General features: G+C 39.6%; 1 protein-coding gene across 9 annotated transcripts in view; it reads right to left on the bottom strand.

Annotated features, from left to right (window-relative positions):
- The window catches only part of MAPK10 (mitogen-activated protein kinase 10), a 148,484-nt gene that overhangs the window by 8,113 nt on the left and 121,180 nt on the right, over nt 1–19,191 (bottom strand). For all 9 annotated transcript variants that reach the window (XM_048305345.1, XM_048305346.1, XM_048305349.1 and 6 more), the window contains 4 exons: nt 16,901–17,083; nt 14,615–14,739; nt 5,222–5,285; nt 4,682–4,759 (listed from right to left, as the gene is read on the bottom strand). In XM_048305345.1, the coding sequence (XP_048161302.1) occupies nt 4,682–4,759; nt 5,222–5,285; nt 14,615–14,739; nt 16,901–17,083 (450 nt within the window). The remainder of the gene's footprint in view (nt 1–4,681; nt 4,760–5,221; nt 5,286–14,614; nt 14,740–16,900; nt 17,084–19,191) is intronic.

The raw sequence follows: 19,191 nt of genomic DNA, 5'->3' as shown, positions 1-19,191 counted from the left end.
TGTTTGATTGGTATTTTTTTTCCACTGAACTTTCAGGCATTTTTTTGTGCTCTTTACACCAAAATTATCACTGACTTCAGTTTGAGAGGAATACATTAATTTCCATTAAATACTCATGACAATAAAATGTGTAATTTTGTATGATTTTGCATAGCTGGAAATTACAGCTAGTCAGGTGACACAGGTCTTTGTTCTGCAGATAGATGCCATTTCATTCTTCTGTCTGAAATGTTTTAACAGCCAACTTTTACAGACTTTGATTTCCACCAAATGGCTAGAAATGAACATCTATTATCTAGTAAAACTACAAAACTCATATATTCCTAATACAGAGATTAATAGCTATCTCTACAGCCTAGGCAAAATACATGATGCTATGGGCAAAAGGAAAGGATTTCTGTCACCTTCCAGTTTGCAATAAAAACTTTACTTTGAGAAAACAACCCACCATACCCTACCTCCAACCACTATTCTATATTCCTCAACTTTTTCTTCCCTTTATACACATCCGCTGTAAATATGCACAAAACAGAGACAAATACGCTCACATTCAGAGCTCCAGATGGGAACTGCTTTCTGCTGTTCTAGTAGTACACTATGGCATCAGAACCAACCTTAAATTAATTTACTGTCCTGGTACATTTGGAAAATAAAATAGTTAATTTTGTAAGTGCTGCAAAAAGACTGAGCAATCTTAACAAAGTCTGACTGGTGACTGCAGACAGCAATCATCCATTCTCTCTGCCAGAAAACATGTTTTTCAAAGGGTTATTTACATGTACCTCATCATCCAGTACAGTACTGTTACTTCATGTTTACATGTTATTTAATCATGTGGCATTTTATGAAAATATTAATCAGTCAAGACAAGTGCATTCATCTATGTGTAGTCAAAATATGACTGAATTCATTTATTTTAATGACTAAAAAATATATTACCTTTCTAAATGTTTACCATGCTGGGCAGAAGCCTGCCATTAAGTCATGGATACTGTCCTAGGAATCAAATGGAAAGAATTCCAATAGGTTCAATCAACTTTTGATCAATCTCTTGCTGTGCAGCTTTCTTTGATGAACGTGCACTCAGCTAGGCAAAATAGCTGAAGAAGTAGCTCCAGAAATTGTACAGGTGAAGATTTTGTTACACTCTGTCTGATTCAGCACCACTGAATTCAATAAACCCTGCTATGCTCTTCTCAGCAAGTATCAGTGCAGCCCATAAGTTTCTGGAAAGTGCATTTTTATGGCTATTCCTAGATTTCAGCACAATTCCACATGACACAACACACAGATGTGATAGTTGCTGTTGCAGCCCCAAAGCACCCAGACTCACAGAGTATCCACAAAAATAAGTGAAACTACACTAAACCTTAATGACAGAATTAGAGAGTTCAGCAGCAAAAAGCAGCGCTTGGGCAGTAACACTCAGAGGCCCAGACAGATCTGTCCTACTCAGTAAGGAATGCTCCATTTGCTGTGCTCAGCGCCTGCCTGGTGCTACAGTAGCTTGCTCCTGGATGGATGTGTGCCAGGTGAGACAATGCAAATATGACAGAGGTGCACTCAAAAGAGAAAAAGAGCCCCATTTATGAAGTTGCTGTTTGACAGGAAGCTTCTCACTGGCTGCAAGATTGAGGAAAGTGCTAAAGGTTAGAGCAGGTGAGAAACAGCCCCTGGGATCTGTTCCTGGCTCTGCCATTGACTTGACAGCTTCTCTTTTAAGGCACACATCAGCTCGTGTGCTGTAAAGAAGGGACTCCTTCCTCAGAGGGCTCCTGGGAAGTGCCATTAAATAGCACCAATGGAAGTGCCTCTGAGACTTCAGCTGTGAAGTGATGCAGATTTGGGAGTAAAAAAACTGAAAGGAGAACTGCAGCTTTTGCTGTTTCCAAAAAAAGCCCAGTGTCTCTCTTGGGGAACTGCTCAGCTTCTCACAAATTGTGTAAATAGCAACTCTTGGTATCAAGTGTCACAGTGCTTGTCAAGTCCATCAGCTGCTTAATTTAGAGTCTGCATGTGACAGAAGAGGGCTAGTAAAGGTGTCCATTAGTTCCTGGGTGATGGCACCAAAACTCTCCAAATCAGACAGCAAGTAAAAGCCAGGAAAATAAGAATAAAAGATCCATTTTCACCCAGAAAGGGAGCACTAAAAATAAGCTGCACTAGGATCTGTGCTATTTACTATATTCCATACCCAGAAAGGACAAGACAGTTGAAAATGTTATGTATGAAACTGCAGCTGGGTATTGAAGGCTAGAGGATAGTGTGAGAGAAGGTTAGATAGTATGGGCAGAATGTAAGTTTAGTTCTAAATAATCTACAGCCTTGTATTAAACGTTTTTTGAAAATACTGCTGTTTGATAATAACAGAAACATCTGTTTTGGACAGGTAGAAGTAGCCTCTGCTGGGAACGATTTTTGACACTGTTGATTTTGTTCATTGGACATAAGCATGAGGGGCAGGTACTTGAGTTTCCAAGCATATATGTTGTACTAACCAATTCTTCACGCAACAAGAGATTGACACCCTGATACACTGGTGTTGAAGAATGGTTAGAGGATCAGGGACATGGATCATTGATAGAGCTGTAGGGCACAGATCAATAAAAGAGCTGTACAAGCAAATGCCTGCGTGAGAAAATGCCTGCATGAGAAAATGCCTGCATGAGAAACAAGCCTGAGAACCAAAAGGGAGTTTTAAGGAGGTACAGTCCTGTGCTGATAAGATGTACTGACCATGAGAGGGGAGGAAGAACTTTGATTTCTCAAGTTAAAACATAAATAGTAGAAGCTTGCCAATGTAGTCTTTTATCTAACGCAATTATGTAGAAACAAGAATGCGCTTTCATAAGTTTAAACCAATCAAGAACTGACAAGCATGTATACTCACACTATGTAAGTGCCTTTGTATTACCAATAAACGAAGCTTGCTTTATCAATCACACTGATTGCCTGCATGTCTTCCCTTGCCGAAGTCAGCAAGACACTGGCACTCTAAGTGACTCTGTCAATGGGCAATTATTATCCCTTGTGCTGTCAGCTTCAGCAGTCTCGCTCAAAACTCTGATCAAGTAATCGTGGAAACTAATCTCCAGCTTGCTATGATTATTGATAGAGCACTAAATCTCAGCTTTCTGAATTCTTGCCAAGAACACCAGCCAATGAGTCGTGTGTGTAGAGTCTCTCTCATTTTCCTTATGCTCAGAACTGGTGTTTTACCTCTTTCTTCCAGTATTTCATTCAGCTGAAGATTTAAATCAGGCATACAAAGTGAAGGAAAACAGGAAATCTACTGTTCCATGAAACAGCCTCATCTAAGAGCAGTTTTTAAATAACTGCTGAACTTGTTGGTGCCTTACATTCAAAAAGCAGTCAAAGGGAAACAGCAGAAGAAATACGGGTAAAAAAATGACAATTCTGTATGTTTGAAAATGTTTTACATAAACAATAAAAAACTTCCACATAGCAAAGCCAGAATATGAAATACATAAAGAAATCCCATGGCACTTAATTCCTGAAACAAGCAACTACAGTGTTTCTTGATCATAAATCAGCCTGCAAACACAATTCTGCAAGGGAGAAAAATTTAGGAATGAGGATTTATCAGATAATTTTTAGGGCCCCAGATTTCTTTTCAGTGGTGGCACTGTAGTTTGGTAAATTAAATCTGCAAGCTCTTTACTTTGTCTGCTACTTGGCAAGAACACAGTGAATTGTTTCCAAAGTATTACTTCATCCATGTCAAAATCCAGGTGCAGGGCTCATGCTCCACTATCACCACCCAGCACTTTATTACCTTCCTCCATTGCTGCTGTGTTTCCCCTTGTCCTGTCAGTTACTAGTGATGCATTCTTGTACATTACCTTAGCTCAGCAGCGAGAAATAAGAACACAAAAAAAAAAAAAAAATCTCTGAAAATATACAGAGAACACTGAGTTAAATGATTATAGTTTGAGGAAAGGCAGTTTTACCCATAAATACTGCTGGAACACTGTACTCAAAATCTGGGCACTTCAAGTCTTCCAGTGAAAGTGTACCTTCACAAGTATTTCTATATGTCAGCAGTCACAGTTTGCATTCCTGTGAAAAGACTGCTGATGTGAATTTTCCTCAGAAAAAGTTATTTGTGATTTTTTTGGTGACAGGACTTTAAGAGTCAGTGGTTGAGACCCTTCTCACTGAAGTGTCATCAAACCTTGTCAGCTAGCTGTTCTAATGTGCTTGGACTTCTGAGACGATAGACTACCAGATTAGTACCAGACACCTACATGGGGCTGGGTTGGGGGGCAGGTGTGCAGCGTTGTGTGTCCAACAGATTAATATGTGTTAACATCACCAATTTTGCTTATTTCAACTAGCAAAGTATTGGTTCAGTTATCCACCCATAAGCAGTATGAAAATGTTAGTGTGAGAGAAACCTCTGCACTCACAGGAATATAATCTGTAATCACAGACAATACCAGGACAACTATCTCTCAAATAGCAAGAAGACCATTTCTTAAGTATTACCATGACACTGGAGTGCAATTATTAAAGGTCAACCCATCAGAAGCACTGGGTTTCATAAAAACTTCTTAATTGGCCTACATAACTGCAAGTGTAGCTTAAGTGCTTCAGCAATCTCTATTCTCTCTTTGCCAGTACAGAACACACATCAAAGTTATTCAATGGGGCTGAGTACCTGAAGGAGAAGGCTGTCCTTTTACTACGCCATTTTTAGTCTTTTCTTCAGAATTCATTACTTCTTTGTAGATGAGTTCTGGAAGAGAGAATTGTGACAGTTACTGACAGGGGCCAGTGCCTGTGATCAGGAACAAAGCAACTACCACACAGTGCTGCAGCCCTGCCCCAGCTCTACCTGCCTAAGACTTCCCTCTTCCATTCCCCTCCTCTCATCTCCTTTTGGAGCTGAATTGAGACAAATGGGATTCAACCAGAGCACAAGAATTGTTTAGTGCTGCACTATCTAGAGGAGAAGCAGCACAGTAATAGAGCTGCTTTTACTGTGGCTAAAATTCTGATGCATTGCCCTGCTGAACAGTATTCTGTTCTCCAGATGATATCCTCAGATTGCCGTGAAGCACTGGAATCCACACCTCCTGTGTTAACACAAACCTATGTAGATAATGATAGCCCTCAGAACATTTTCTATATTTTTGCTATGTTTTTGCTATTTTGCCACTAAAATGCCCCTTCCCATGTGATTCTAAACTGCAATTACCTTTCCATTCCTCGATTGTATGTTCCCTTTCATCCAGCTGTTTATCGTATATCTGAGGAGGAGGCTGCAGGAAAGAAACAAAGCTCTTTAGCCCATTTTCTCTTATATTGTAAATAATTAGGAGTAATTAATTAATAGATAATTTCTCTTCTCCCTCTTTACAGTCGATCCTGTACCTGCAAAAACAAATGAAGCACATTTGAATATTAAAGGAATTAACACTTCCAGAAGTCAACTCTTTTTGTAGAAGAAATAAACATTCTTCTCTGTTTTCCTTTCTTAAACAGGAGGCATAGCTGCAGTTGAAATAAAACCCAGGTCAACAATGTCATTGTGCTTGTACTGAGCCCAGAAACTCCACACACAAATCATTTGCACCAGCAGAGAAGTAATGTCAGAATACCAAGCAAATACCAGTCTTGATTAATTAGTAGTAATATTAACATATTGATTTTTAAGTTGCTCGTTAGATTTGCTGCTATACAGACTTCCCAAAATAACTCTTATTTTTAAGTAAGTCTCCCTGCCACAGTTTCTAATCCATATTCCAAATTCCTGGATTTTCCAGTATGTTTAAGTAACTTTGGACAGAAAGATTTCTTGGTGGTTTTGTTGTTGTTGTTTTTTGTTGTTGTTGGGGGTTTTTTTTTTGTTTTGTTTTGTTTTCTAAATTGTGTTTCTTTTAGTTGATGGGAATGTCACAGAACTGGCAGATCCTGGAATTTACTGAAACAAAGGCACCTAGAGTTTCCGGAGCCTGAACACCTGCTGTCATTGGGCAACTAAGCCATGTGTTCATTGCCTCTCCTGCTGTTGGCTGTCAAATACAGCAGCCAGGAAAGGCAGAAGACTCCCCCTTCCTTCCTTCTACCAAGGAGCTCCAGCATCTGAGGTAAGACTATCTAATGAAGATGGAAACAAGATCCATAACACTTTTCTAGCTCATATGTATTTCCTCTGACTTTCAACTTGTGGACATGTCCCTTTCAAAACATCCTCCTATTAAATGCACATGTGCCAAGCTGTTTTCTTGAATCACTAAGAATTTAGAAATTTTCTCTCAGGACTCTAACTCCATCATTCCATTAAGCCATTTGCATGCTACAAATACAACTAAAAAAGTAATAGCTCAGTGACATGATATGGATCAGGAAAATGACATGATAGCCGAACTGGACAAGTCCACTGGAAAGAAGGGAAGCTTCCTCAGAGTGACATCTGTATCAGGGCTAAATATAAGGGAATTAGGTGAAGTCATAGGTTGCCAAGTCTCATACCTGAGAAGGTGCTGGGGAAAAACACATGCCATGAGTTAAAGTGAGTGTGAGGGCTCAGCAGGGGTACCAGAGGTTTTGTTATATCAGCAAAGTAAGACATAACCCTGTAAGAGTCTGAGTCCCAGACCATTGCAGCTGTTCTCTTATTCATCATAACAACGCTTCTCAGTCCTTTCCAGCAGATCTTGATGCCACCAAGATCAGTGCAACCTCTTTAGGGATTCTGTGTTCCTGCTGACGGTATTGTCAGAGAGGTGGATGCTACAAGAGTACAGGTGATCCTCACCACTGACCAGTGGGGTGTGATAAGTAAGCTCCACTCCTCCAGTTGAGCCTGCTGGGCTCCTGCTTAGCCACTCAGCCAGCTGTGGAGCATGCATTTCCTACTGGGAAAAGCAGAAAAAGCCAGCCAAGTCAAGGAAATTAGGGGGCTAGGAATTTGCAGGAGCAGCAGGGGAGGCATTTGGCTGAGCTGCAGCTGAATCACAGTGAGAGAACCACCTCTTCTCTGCCAGGTGCAAAGGAAACAGGCAAACCAAGTTGGACAAGAATAGCCTGAAAGTACTTTTCTTTCTAAAAGCTTCGGGGAGAGGCCAACAAAAAGCATAGGTGGGGGTAAAATTCCTTCTACCAAGTATAAATACTCTTTTTATACCTTCCATAGAAAAACTTGTATTTTTCCCAGACAGAAATAAGAGGATAGATTCCTTCACTACTTCCCAAACACAAATTGCAGAATCAAAAGGAACAAGTGGTCAGAGGCACATACCTGTTCTCAATTCACACAACCACAGAATCTTTTGCTTATTTCTATTCTAATTTATTTCAGCTGCATCTTAAGCTGGGGTAATTTGCTAATAGGCAACAAGAAAATCAGCAGTAATCATTGCCTGGATTAACACATTCTGGAAGCAAAGGCATTTTCCAGGGACAGAGCCCAGAATAATCCTGCTCATTACCAAGCTCTTGTTTTCCTATGGAGTCAAATAATGGAGAGCAACCAAACTGTCCCTTGCACACTGCAGGGTGCCAGAAGCTGCACCTGCACAGCATTCTACTGCTCTACCAGTGTTTGCACTGCAGGCTTTTACTTGTGAGTTAGCAGAACCAACAGCTATAAACACAGCTCTTGGCAGGCATGAGAGAGCCAAGGGTAACAAACATTCAGCAGGACAGTGACAGGACTATATCCCTGCTCTTCATAGAGGCAGGATCTGTAACCTCTAAAGCCTGTGCAGAGCATAGTTGAATGGAGCTCTACTGAGAGGCCAGGCCAGCACTTCACACTGGGAGAAGTGAAGCTTTCCCACCAAAATTCCCTGAGCCCTCATCTTTTCACTGATTCAAGGCACAGAAATGAGCTGAGAATAGCAAAACTATTTCAAGAATTTATTTGCCCACCATTCTCATTAATCCTAATGAGAACCATAAAGCTTAATACACCGTTATCAAGAACATTGTAATCCCCTCCAGGCTGACCACCCCTTTTCTGCTAACTTGTTTGTTTTGTGGGGTTTTTTTTAAACCAATTGCTAAAATTAGAGGGAGGAAGGGAGGTTTTTAAAGATAATACACAAGTATTGTGACAGCAATGGAGCAATCAGAGCAGCTGCCATTCCCACGTCCTCCTGGGCACCTGATGTCAGTCTTAGTGCAAAGCTAAAACTGACTAAATCAAACATCTTAAAATGACTGAGTTCGTAATTATTAACTTTCCATGTGGATGTAGCTGCAGTGTTTACGGACTTTCTTATAAATCCTTCATACTGCACATGCCAACTGAGAGTTACATGGTTTACTTTGTTTAGGTGTTTAAAAAAAGACTGGATGTGGCACTCAATGCCATGGTTTAGCTGATACGGAGGTGTTAGGTCATAGGCTGGACCTGATGATCTCCAAGATCTTTTCCAACCTACTTGATTTTGCGATTCTGTAGGTCTCAGAAAAAGTGGAGAGTTCAACTAGCATGAAATCAAGGCAGGGTGTGGATCAATCCTATGGGTGGCAGCATCTAGCTACAGTTTAAGGCAGCCATTTTCTCCCCAAACCAGATTGATTTGTAAGCAGTTGCACTGGCAACAATAACAAAGAATAGAATCTATTTTTGGATGTGGAAGCTAAGGAATGAATTATGTTTTTTCTTGTAGATACTAAAAAACCTCTTGTTGTTTCAATGGGTCTTGGCTTTTCCATTTTACAAATTGATTTTCAAAATATTCTTGCATTAAATGTAACATTCATTGAACATAATTACCAAAAAAACCAACAGAAAATATCCACAGGGATCTCTTTCTGAAAAAAAAAAAAAAAAGGGCAAATCAAACAAACAAATAATGAAAACCAATCAAAAACCAAACCAAAAAGCAAAATACACAAAAGACGGGAGGTTTATGTGGTCAGAAAAACAGCAGAAGACTACTGGATTTGTTAAATAGCATTCTAATATCCAGGGAGGGGAAGCTTTTCACTAGAGAAAAAAGCAAAACATGTGTTGAAGCTGATGTATTTTCACTTTCCCAGAGCAACACAGATTGGTTTGTATGCCACTGCTAGAAAGCAAAGGGAATGGGCTGAAGCTCACACTTGAGCAAATCCTGCCATCTCTGTCCCTGCCTCTGCAGAGCTAGTGCCAGCACAGTGGAGACCTTGGGATGAGCTGTTTTTAGAAAGCTTGGCAGAGCAAGGCCTGAGTCTGCATCTGTTCCCGAAATTGCAGTCTGGAGCAGCAGTTGTGGAGCGGCACAACAAGGCAGGATAGAATTAGCAGGATAATGCAGATGAAAGAGGGATGGGAGGCTGCAAAAATTAATGGTGTGAGGTTAAACATTTTGGTAAATAGCTTAGATCCTCATAACAAGTGAATATAAAAATTCCTTGCTGTTTTGCTACAACCTAAATTGTGTTACTGACACCATTTATATATTTATTTTTGCAGTGCGAGCCCAAGCACACCAGCGTACTTGTCGCCGGAGGTCTGGCATCTCTTTATCTACAAAGTGCTTGGAATTACACCCTGTATTGCCAAGGGATTCCACAGTGGGCTAGGTTGGTCTCAGCTATGGATATGGAAGAAGAGATGACTCTGGACCCGTTTGTTCCTTGGAGTTTCTGCAGAGGCTTTTGGAAAACTCCACACATAATGTGCATCAATGAAACTGTAGACTGAGCTGTTTCTGAACAGCTGGACCGTAAGGATGCCATGCAGCAGGAGTCAAGATTACTCAGCTACACACAGATGACTGAACAGCTTGCAGATACAACAAGCAAGCTGGAAAAAGATTAAGTTTGGTTCAAAAAAGAAAAAGAAGAAAAGAAATGCCTCTTTCTTCTCTAACCACTCCTCCTCACTGACATTAACAAAGATTTTTGTAGAAGCTGTGTTCAGCTTCCATAATCAATCAGCTATAAATGGATAGATGTTGTTGACTAGAGGAAGTATCTGTGCCTGTGCAGAAAGCAGAGCTGCACACTTTCCTTTGTGAGACAGCAGATGCACATCATCAATCTCTAAGCAGAAAACCAAGCCCTGTAACTGAGTGCTAAAAAATGTGGCAACCCATCGAAGACTTTCGATACAACATCTATATACAGAGAGCTGAGCAAGAGAAAAGAACACCAGAAAAGATGCACAACCTGACAGCCTTGCTTTTGTCATGTAGTGAAGGTGACACCTTCTTTGAAGTGTGTTTGCCAAGGCCACAGAGCTCTCCAAAGTGGTTCTCCATCAAAATGGATGCTTAGCACTCACAGGTAAAAGAAGAGGTAGGTGATTTTTTGGGTTATTTTTCTTCTGACAAACTATGAACCTTGAATTTAATTTAAACAAATTGTATTTAACAGCTGGTCATAGATAGTTTATATGGGGCTAAGACAATACAGCAGCGGTTTCTAATCTGGACTTCAGACTGAGAACCATAAACCAAGTTCTTTTCATTAGCAACACTGGAAACAGCATCACATTAATAGAAGGTAACACATAGATTGGCATGCACAGAAAAATGAACGATAATTCACAACTCAGCCCCCTGTGGATGGTCCTAGATGCAGAAATACTGCAGTGAAGTATAAATCCTATGAAATTAAGACCAAGAATGAAAGCTGTGTGCGCAACAGTGAATAAAACCCCACAAAATTTATCACTGCTGTCAAATTCTGTCAACACAGAGAATACTTAAAAGGAATATTTTTGACACCTGATCTTTCTGTTTCACAGAAATATCTCTTCTAATGGATGGCATATATCAGATAACAAACAGTAACTGCAGGTACAGGAAAGTCCAAGACAAATTTTGAAACCAGTTAACAGAAAATTTCATATAATAATCTACAGCAAATTTGGCTACTAGATTTGTTCCCATGAAATGGAACAAGTTTTCCCAAGTAGGAATCAATATGAGGTCACACATATGTTCAAAAGGTTCAAAAAGGGAATCCAATAGGACATGAAGGGTTTCTTCAAATATATCAATAACAAAAGGAAGAACTTTACTGTGCCAAAGAACATGTCTAGGAATCCATTTTGTTCACAATTTGATCATTTTGGGATAAAACCCAGTGAGCTGTGAACGGGCATAAGCATTAGGATAGATACGAAAAATTAAACATCATATTTGGGATTTTTTCATAAATTGTCTCAATGAAGGATGAGAATGTATAGCAGCTTCAAAAAAAAAAAGCAGCTGTGTAATTGAAAACAGTCTCAAGCACGGCATTTTCAGACAGGAAAACAGAGAAACTAATATATCATCAGGGAGATACTGAGATTATCTACAATAAACAGGGTAGTCTGCATGTAGAGGCAAGAGATACTGGAAAACTCTTCTTTCCTAAAAATAGAATAAGAGCAATATGAGGGAGAAAAGGTATCATGTGTGCCATTTATTTATATAATAGTCCAAATGCTGTTATATAGGCAAATACCCTAACATGAAAGTAATAAACATAATATTTGTTTAAAAGTGGATCTGAGATCGTCTCTGCATAAAGCTTCCAGGGAAGAGTCTTGAACTGAAGAATAAAACAGAGAAGTAAGGTCTACAAGTTACTATTCTGATTTTACAATAGATTTCCCATGTAATATTAGTAAATAATATGTGAACTCTTGTTTCCCCACATTTAAATTAGGTGTGAAGATTGATAACAGATTTTAACAGTTCCTAAAATCTTGGGAATTCCACACAACCCAAGCCATACATTATCTGTATTTTTTTCAAAACAGATATTTTAGTTGTCCTTGGCTGAATACAGAAATTATCTTAACTGTAATGCTATTCAAAATAATTTCAGAGCAGTGGTGTATGCTCTGGAGAACCTAACACTGTGACTTTCTTATCAGAGACACTGTGGCAAGCTGTGTATGCTTAAAAGAACCTGGCAAACTACCTATGTTAGACATAAGAATTCCCTCTAAGTCCCAAATCCACAGGTAAGCTCAAAAGCTGCGCAAGGCCAGTTTCTAGCTGTGAGAGTGACGACTGTTTCAGAGCTGCTGAGGGCCTTGGCTGTGGTTTGTTTCACGCAGAAGTTCTGTGGCAGAGCCACGGCACGGTTTGAGTAACCTCCCGCGGATGGTGAGCAGCTAGTCCCACATCTAATAACAGCTCGTCTTCCTCTCCGTGTCAGGGAACCACACTTGGCATTTAGGGCCACCCAGAAGAGTTTAACGCTGGGACACACTGTGGGGGAAAGGGTATTGCATTCCTACCACTTCTCATTTGTGCACAGTGTTTGCCCATTAGAATGAGACATAATAGTTTTATTGTCCCCACACAGTCTCTGAAAGACCATAATAGACTTATAAAAAGGGACTGTAACTGTCTCACTAGTCTGCTTTTTAACTGGGTAGGACTGTTTTACCTGTTTCCCTCACATTTATAATGCTGTAAATCTGGGCAGACACAGAGAATTGCTACCTCCAGGTTAAACTTTGACACCAAATTCTCTGCTTATTCCCTGAGCTGGCTTCAGTGCTCTTCATCATCTTCTCCAGCACACACTGACATTTAATGACATTGCAACAGCTCACTTCAAAATTCCTGTCACATTAAATGCTTTCAGATAGCTGTCCTCTTGTGCTTCTGAAGGAAATGGACACTGTACAACAGATGCCTGGCTGCTTTTGATGAAGCCATTTACTGGGGAGAAGGAGGAATCTAACTAGACAGCAGAAGTTACCTAACTCCCCCTCCCCAGTACTATACTGGCTGAAAATGTCATCCTGTTTATTACCTCTGTATCCTAATTTCTGTGTTATCCGTACTGTACGGGATTACTGATAGTGGGAGGAACACTGTCACATGTTACAATATGGGAGGAGAACTTAAAACCCCAAAACATCCCACTACTGAACCTTTAGCTACATGATGAAGGACTTCAGTCTGTGTAAAAGGGCTTATCAAGTGTTACCAGAAAAAAGAGTGCAGTGAACATAGGCAGATGCAACACACTGCAAGCTTCTAAATCCCAGTGGGGAAACCAGGAAAAGTAGTGGGAAGTTAAGCGCTATGCAAGTCACCGAGGACAACTCTGTCTCTAATTTTCCCATTGCTTTCTTGTCAGGTTCCCTGGCTGCACATTTGCAGGGCAGTCTGTGAAAAAGCAGAGCTGCTTCACAGAGCCCCATCATGCTGCAAATCTAACATTAATGAGCCACATAGCCATTTTTAGGCTTTGAAATGTCCTTCAAATACTACTTCTTTGTTCAGGTGAGCCCTATTATAACTTCTGTGGTTTTGTTCAGTATAGACAAATTCACAGAGTCAGATTACTAAGTGAATGAGCAAAAGTATCTACCTCTCAAACAGCTAATTTGTTGGATGTTTTTAGATGCCTACTAACTCCCACCCCTGCTATAAATTTGTCACGATCTAACAAAAATACACGAGACAATTATTTCCCCATTGCCCATGGGGAGCTTCTGCAACTGTAACAGGGCAGGTATCTCAGTGGAGTAGTTGCTGGAGAACACTCTTCTGAGCAAGAACAGAAAATCACCAATCTCCCACAAGTATTTTTTTTGGTAAGTTTTCTCCAGAAAATAATTAGTAAGCGATTCATAGCTAACCACTGAGGGTGTGTCAGCATGAACAGCTGGATATTTATATTTTAATAAGTTGTTCATCACAAAAAGAAAGTCTTCCAATTTAATTTTCCCTCTGAAAATGAGACTGGAAAACTAAGCCATATAAAGCTTATAAAGTTTCTGAAAAAATCCCATGTGCTGGAAATTTTATGGGGGTTGGAGCATTCCATTTACTTTTGAAGTTTACTGCACTTCCAAGAGCACGACTGAATTGGAGCATATCACTAAACAGCAGTGATTTTATTTTACAAGATCTTAGTTTCCTATGGTGGCTAAGCAAGATTTCTAAACCTGTTTTCATACATTTCATACAGTATTACAGAGCACCTCTCTGAACTTACACCTATACCCCTTATACCATACCACGTCACTGAAGTGCTGACAGATTGCACTTATCCTTGTTAACACCAGCCTCACCAAAGTATACAGAGAGGTGTTTAGAGTGTGACAGGATTACAAGAAAAAATCCATTTCTGTTTGCACACAGTGTACATGATACTGTACATTGAACCATAGCCCAGGAAAACACATGAGCCCCCGCTTCATTTTACAGAAGAATTTATGCTTTGCTAAGATTTTTCTGAATCCTTACTTCAGGATTTTTTTTTTTTTTTTCAGAATCCCAACTATTGTTTTGCTTAATTCTCCTCCTCTCTACATATACCCTTGAACACAAACAGAAAAAGTGATGTTTGCTGTCTTCCACAGGGAAAGGTTTGGAAAGAAAGATAGTATCTTTTGCCAGATTGAGTTCTATAGCTAGAAAGGTGAGCTAGAAAGGGTTCAAAATCCTTTCTAGAAGAAAGCAGAAAATGGCTTCATATGCTTGAAGAGCTTTTGTTCCTCCCACCTATTATCAGTTAATCTAATAAAGAGAGATCCCTACAGATCTCATTTCACATCAATCTCCAGACCACCACAGTCCCAGCATTGTTTCTTAAAAGGATGCTCGTTATCGTGCTGCTGTAAAGCAGCAGGAATCCCTGAATCATATTTGTGTTTAGCATTCTGAGGGAAGGAGTGCTGCCTACTTACCGCCTCCACCTCTGCTGGGTCGTACCAGACATTAATGTATGGATGCTGTAAGGCTTCATCTACTGATATCCTCTTGGCTGGATCAATGACCAGCATCTTTGATAAGAGGTCCCTGGCTTGGCTGGCTGGAACAAGGAAAGCAGAGAAACACAGCATTAGTACAAAACAGCTGCTGCCTCCAGAGGGTTAATAAGGGTAGGAAAATAGCAGTGGCACAACCCTTTTAGAGATTCTTTGTGTATGTGCTTCTGCTCCCTTGCCTTCTCATAGCGAGGGCTCTTCAGTAATCATTTTAGGTCAGATTCATTAGAAAGGTGCCAAAATCATAAGCCCCCTAACAAGCTTCAGTGAGATTTTACATGTGTGCAGATTCCATGCAGAGGGCTGAGTAATAAACCCAAGAAAAACGTGCTTGATATATCTGTGATCATTACTAGGATTAGAGTACAAAAGTTCACATAAAGAAGTCTAAAATCACGGCATTACTAAGTCAAAGCCTGAAACTTACAGGCACTCTTAGCCTGGCTCAGAAAAACATCCACACTTCTCTGGATGTTTTAAAGTTTTTCACCTAACCTGCTGTGAGGCATTAAACATTTCAATGAGGCATAGATACTAGGCTAATCTTAAGGCATCCCCTTAGAAGCAATAATTTCAAATCTGTAGCCTTGGCACCACAGTGGCATGGAAGTGTTTTGGAACTGCTAGAGTCTTGTTTGTCCTGCATAATGAAGTTTAAATCAGCAGGGCACATCATCCTCAGCTACATATCTACATATACATATATATATACACATTGAATTTTACATTGCAGCATTGATTTATTTTACCTGGTAATATATCCCATTGTGCCTATCAGGCCACAGACTCAGCTTTATACTACCCAAGTGGATTTTTATTATTTGAAGTTTGTAAAAAATATAATATAAAATAGCTTCTTGAACCACATGAAAAAGTTATAACAACACATATTTCTATTCTTATTATCCATGTAGTGTTCTAAACTCTTGGATGCTCAAATTTGTTTGCTGTGTAAGTGAAAAAGACAATGAAAAGAAAAAAATTGCAAATAGCAGTAAGTGCAAAAATATTATTAGGTATCTCATCATACATGGGTGAGTATCTAATTAAACCATTAACATTACATTATGATGAAATATTTGGACAGTGCATGGGATGATACAATGCTGCACAAATAGGGGATTTTTAATGCACTGTTTCTTGCTCCGTGGCTATATCTTAAAAACTGGCATTCAGGATGCTCAAATGTATGTGCTTTCTGCATCCAAAAGATAACAGCACTGTTTGTCAGTCATTTCTATTCATTAGCTGCAAATCCAGGAAAATTCCATTATTCAATTTTGTTGTAGTAGGAGTATAAAATTCTGTGTATCTGAAATCATCTGCTCAGACCTTTCCCTTTACTCCCAGAGCCAAGACAGCAGCTTGGCTATGAAGCAGTTTTTAACTGGAAGAAAATTCTGGGTCGTGTAATGACATGCAAATTGCAAGCAATTGAAAACCATTAGATGCCACCGTGGTGAGTGGCTCCAAGGACTGGAGTGGTGCAGAGCCAATACACAACACAAGTCTGCAGGGGCTCCAGGGCTGTGGGCTAAACACACGGTAATCACTCTTTCCCGTTGAAAGGTCAATGCCCTGTTCAAGTGAAAAAAGACTTCAGTGTATGATTAAAATTGTGGCAACTTTTCTTCTACAGGGGATATCTAGTTACACTGTAATTAAGTCAGTTTTCTACTTCATGTATCTTAAGTGACCCACAAGATTTCTTCAAAAGAAGAAATCCAACCCAGTGGATATTAAACCTCAGCTACATAATTTTGGCTGATGTTGGCAATATCTTTGTATTTTCTAGTAAAGGTAGAGCTATGAGGCAGGTATTTGGCTGAACTGGTATTTTTCACCTAAAACAAAACAGTTCAAGTGCTGAGATCTCCCAATCAAAGTTCTATTGTTCCTTTGTGTTGCAAGTTGAAGAATAAGAGTAAAGGAACACCTCAATTCCTTGTACCACAGGATCATCACACGGAACCACCATGGGAATATCCTCAATGCATCAGTGGTTATGTTCCCTTGGCTGCCCAAGCACCAGCATCTCCAAAGATCTTTTCCAAAGCTTGCCCCTCAGCTGAACAAAACCCGTGCAGTCACTGGTCTGCAACTAACTGCATTAAAAGGAGTGCAACTAGAGAGAAGAAAAACTGGGAAAGCCCTTCATTGCACTGCAGCTGTTGCACATGAACCACATCCCTTTGTCAGACATACCTTTGAGTTTGTTGTGTTCCGAGTCCGCTGGGAAGAGAGAGTCTGGAAAAAGTTTGGGGAAAGTGAGGCCGGCGTACTTGGGTCTGTTCTCAACGTAGTTCCGTACTGTTGGCTGCAGCTTCTTCATGAACTCTGGACAGGGTGTTCCCAGCTGCTCAATAACTTTATTCCACTGATCAATATCTGAACACCAGTAGTTAAGGGAAACAAAATGCAAACCCCCATGTAGCCTCCTGATATTTCTGCTTTGTTCTCTGAGAATCCTCAGAGGTGTTTAACACCCTTAATAACATCTTTACAGTCACTATCTTTCCTTCTCTTCTCACTATTCCTACAGCCTGCAAAAGGAAAAACTCTCTCACACACCTTCAGGACACTGTGCAGTTCTAAGACCATGACTACCACAGGACAACACACAGATTCCTCTCTTTTGGGTCAACACTTGCCACCAATTTTTTTTTAAACTTGAAATCCAGTCACTTGCACTCCCTTTTTGTTACATGCACATAATTGCCACTATGTCACCTTGGAAGAACACCATGTGCACCTGCCTCTCTATTCAGTCTCTGTGGAGAGGGAGAGCCAGCTGGCTTAAAGAAGTTCTACACAGGACAAAAATCTTCTTCCACTCATCTGTTTTGCACTTTACTCTCTCCAATAACTTCATTGATGCTAATTTTTCCAATACCAGCCAAGCAGCAACCCCCCAAAAAAGCAATATGATTTTATACAAACGCACTGGGACTCATTTTCTATAGACAAATGATACACAGGTGTAGACAGATGTTTCTCTTTAACTGAAAATGTGATAGCTACATTGCTAAACTGATAGTGACTAATGACAAACAGGCTCTAATGCTTAAAAAGGAAGTGTATTACAGGCATTTCATGCTGAGCTTTTTTTTTGTTGTTGTTGTAGTCTTGATATTTTAGTTTTCTTGTGCTAACATTTAGGCAGCTGATAGGTGTTACGTAGCTCTTTCAGCTATGTTCAGAACATGTTACTGTGCCAACAAAAAAGCATCATCAGTAGCATCTCTACATCACATTAATTCACAGAGCTAAGAACCTGATGACCACATGGGGAAAAAAAAAAAAGGAGGATCACATGCAGCCATGGGTACATTGATACTAAGAAAGATGATGAAAGGAGTTTTGTTAAGAACACACTGGAAAGAAAACACAAATATTCAAAGCATTTCAGCACAGAGATTTCTTTTTCAAATATTATTCTTTTAAGTAATTATCGTCATAAGTGTCATAAGTGTGGAGGAGTTTTCCAAATAATAAGACAGATAACTAGAAAAAAAAATAAAGTCGAGCAAAAATGAGATCTTGGTTGCAGTAGCAATTTCAGATTTAAAAAAAAGTATTTTATTTTAGGGAAATTGAAACAGTCTTTTCACATGCCTTTAAAAGTAAAGACAGACTTAATTTGGGTTTATGTGAAGTGTCTTATTTTAAAAAAAAAAGGAAATAATTTATTTAAAAATTGCAGGTTTACTAATCAAAAGTGTTTAAAGGAATGAAAATCATTTAAACATGCTTAAAGAATTCTAAAACAGTGTTTCGAATGGTTTTATTTTCAGCTGAGAAAGGTTGCTAGAAATAGCAGCTTTCTGGAAAGATTTTTCTGAATACCTTTTATTTTTTAAACTAAAGTGAAGCTTTATGTAGAAAAGCCCCTCACAAACACACAAACACTCCATAGGTTGTATGTAGCTTATCTTGTGTTGTCCATGAAAAATATCTTTTTCTCAACAGAAAACCAAACAACTACAACAACAATAAAGATTTCTAGGACTACAGCTGCTCAAAGAGTAGCCTGAATATTCCATTAAATATTTCATTAGAAAATAAAGTGGTTTGACATTTTAAACTTGTGCCCAAGTTAACACACCTCAGTGATTGCTGGCTGGACTGCTTTGGAAGCAGGTCTCTCTGAGGAACTTGGGAGTACAGAGCGTGTAAATGCTTTGCAGAGAAGAAGAGAGAGCACAGAAATGAAGATGCTGTTAGTTGTGCCAAAAGAAGCTAAATGGGTGAGAGAGCCAAGCTCTAAATTCATCACTGGAAGCATTACCTGTGCATGTTGGGTGAAATGTTTGATAAACGGCAAGGGCCAAACACAGGACTTGCTTCAAAGAAGGTCACCCCTGTACAGAGCAGGTGAACCATCTCCCAGGCACTTAGGGAAGGCCAAAAAGAAAATTATTTCTGGGATTACTGCATTCTGTGGGACCTGGACACATTGAGAGGGAAGATGTAGTAAGATGCCCTAGACATGAGCA

This window comes from Corvus hawaiiensis, chromosome 5 (assembly GCF_020740725.1).
Source record: "Corvus hawaiiensis isolate bCorHaw1 chromosome 5, bCorHaw1.pri.cur, whole genome shotgun sequence".
In the NCBI taxonomy this organism is placed as follows: Eukaryota; Metazoa; Chordata; class Aves; order Passeriformes; family Corvidae; genus Corvus; species Corvus hawaiiensis.
This window is presented reverse-complemented; position numbering and strand designations above follow the sequence as displayed.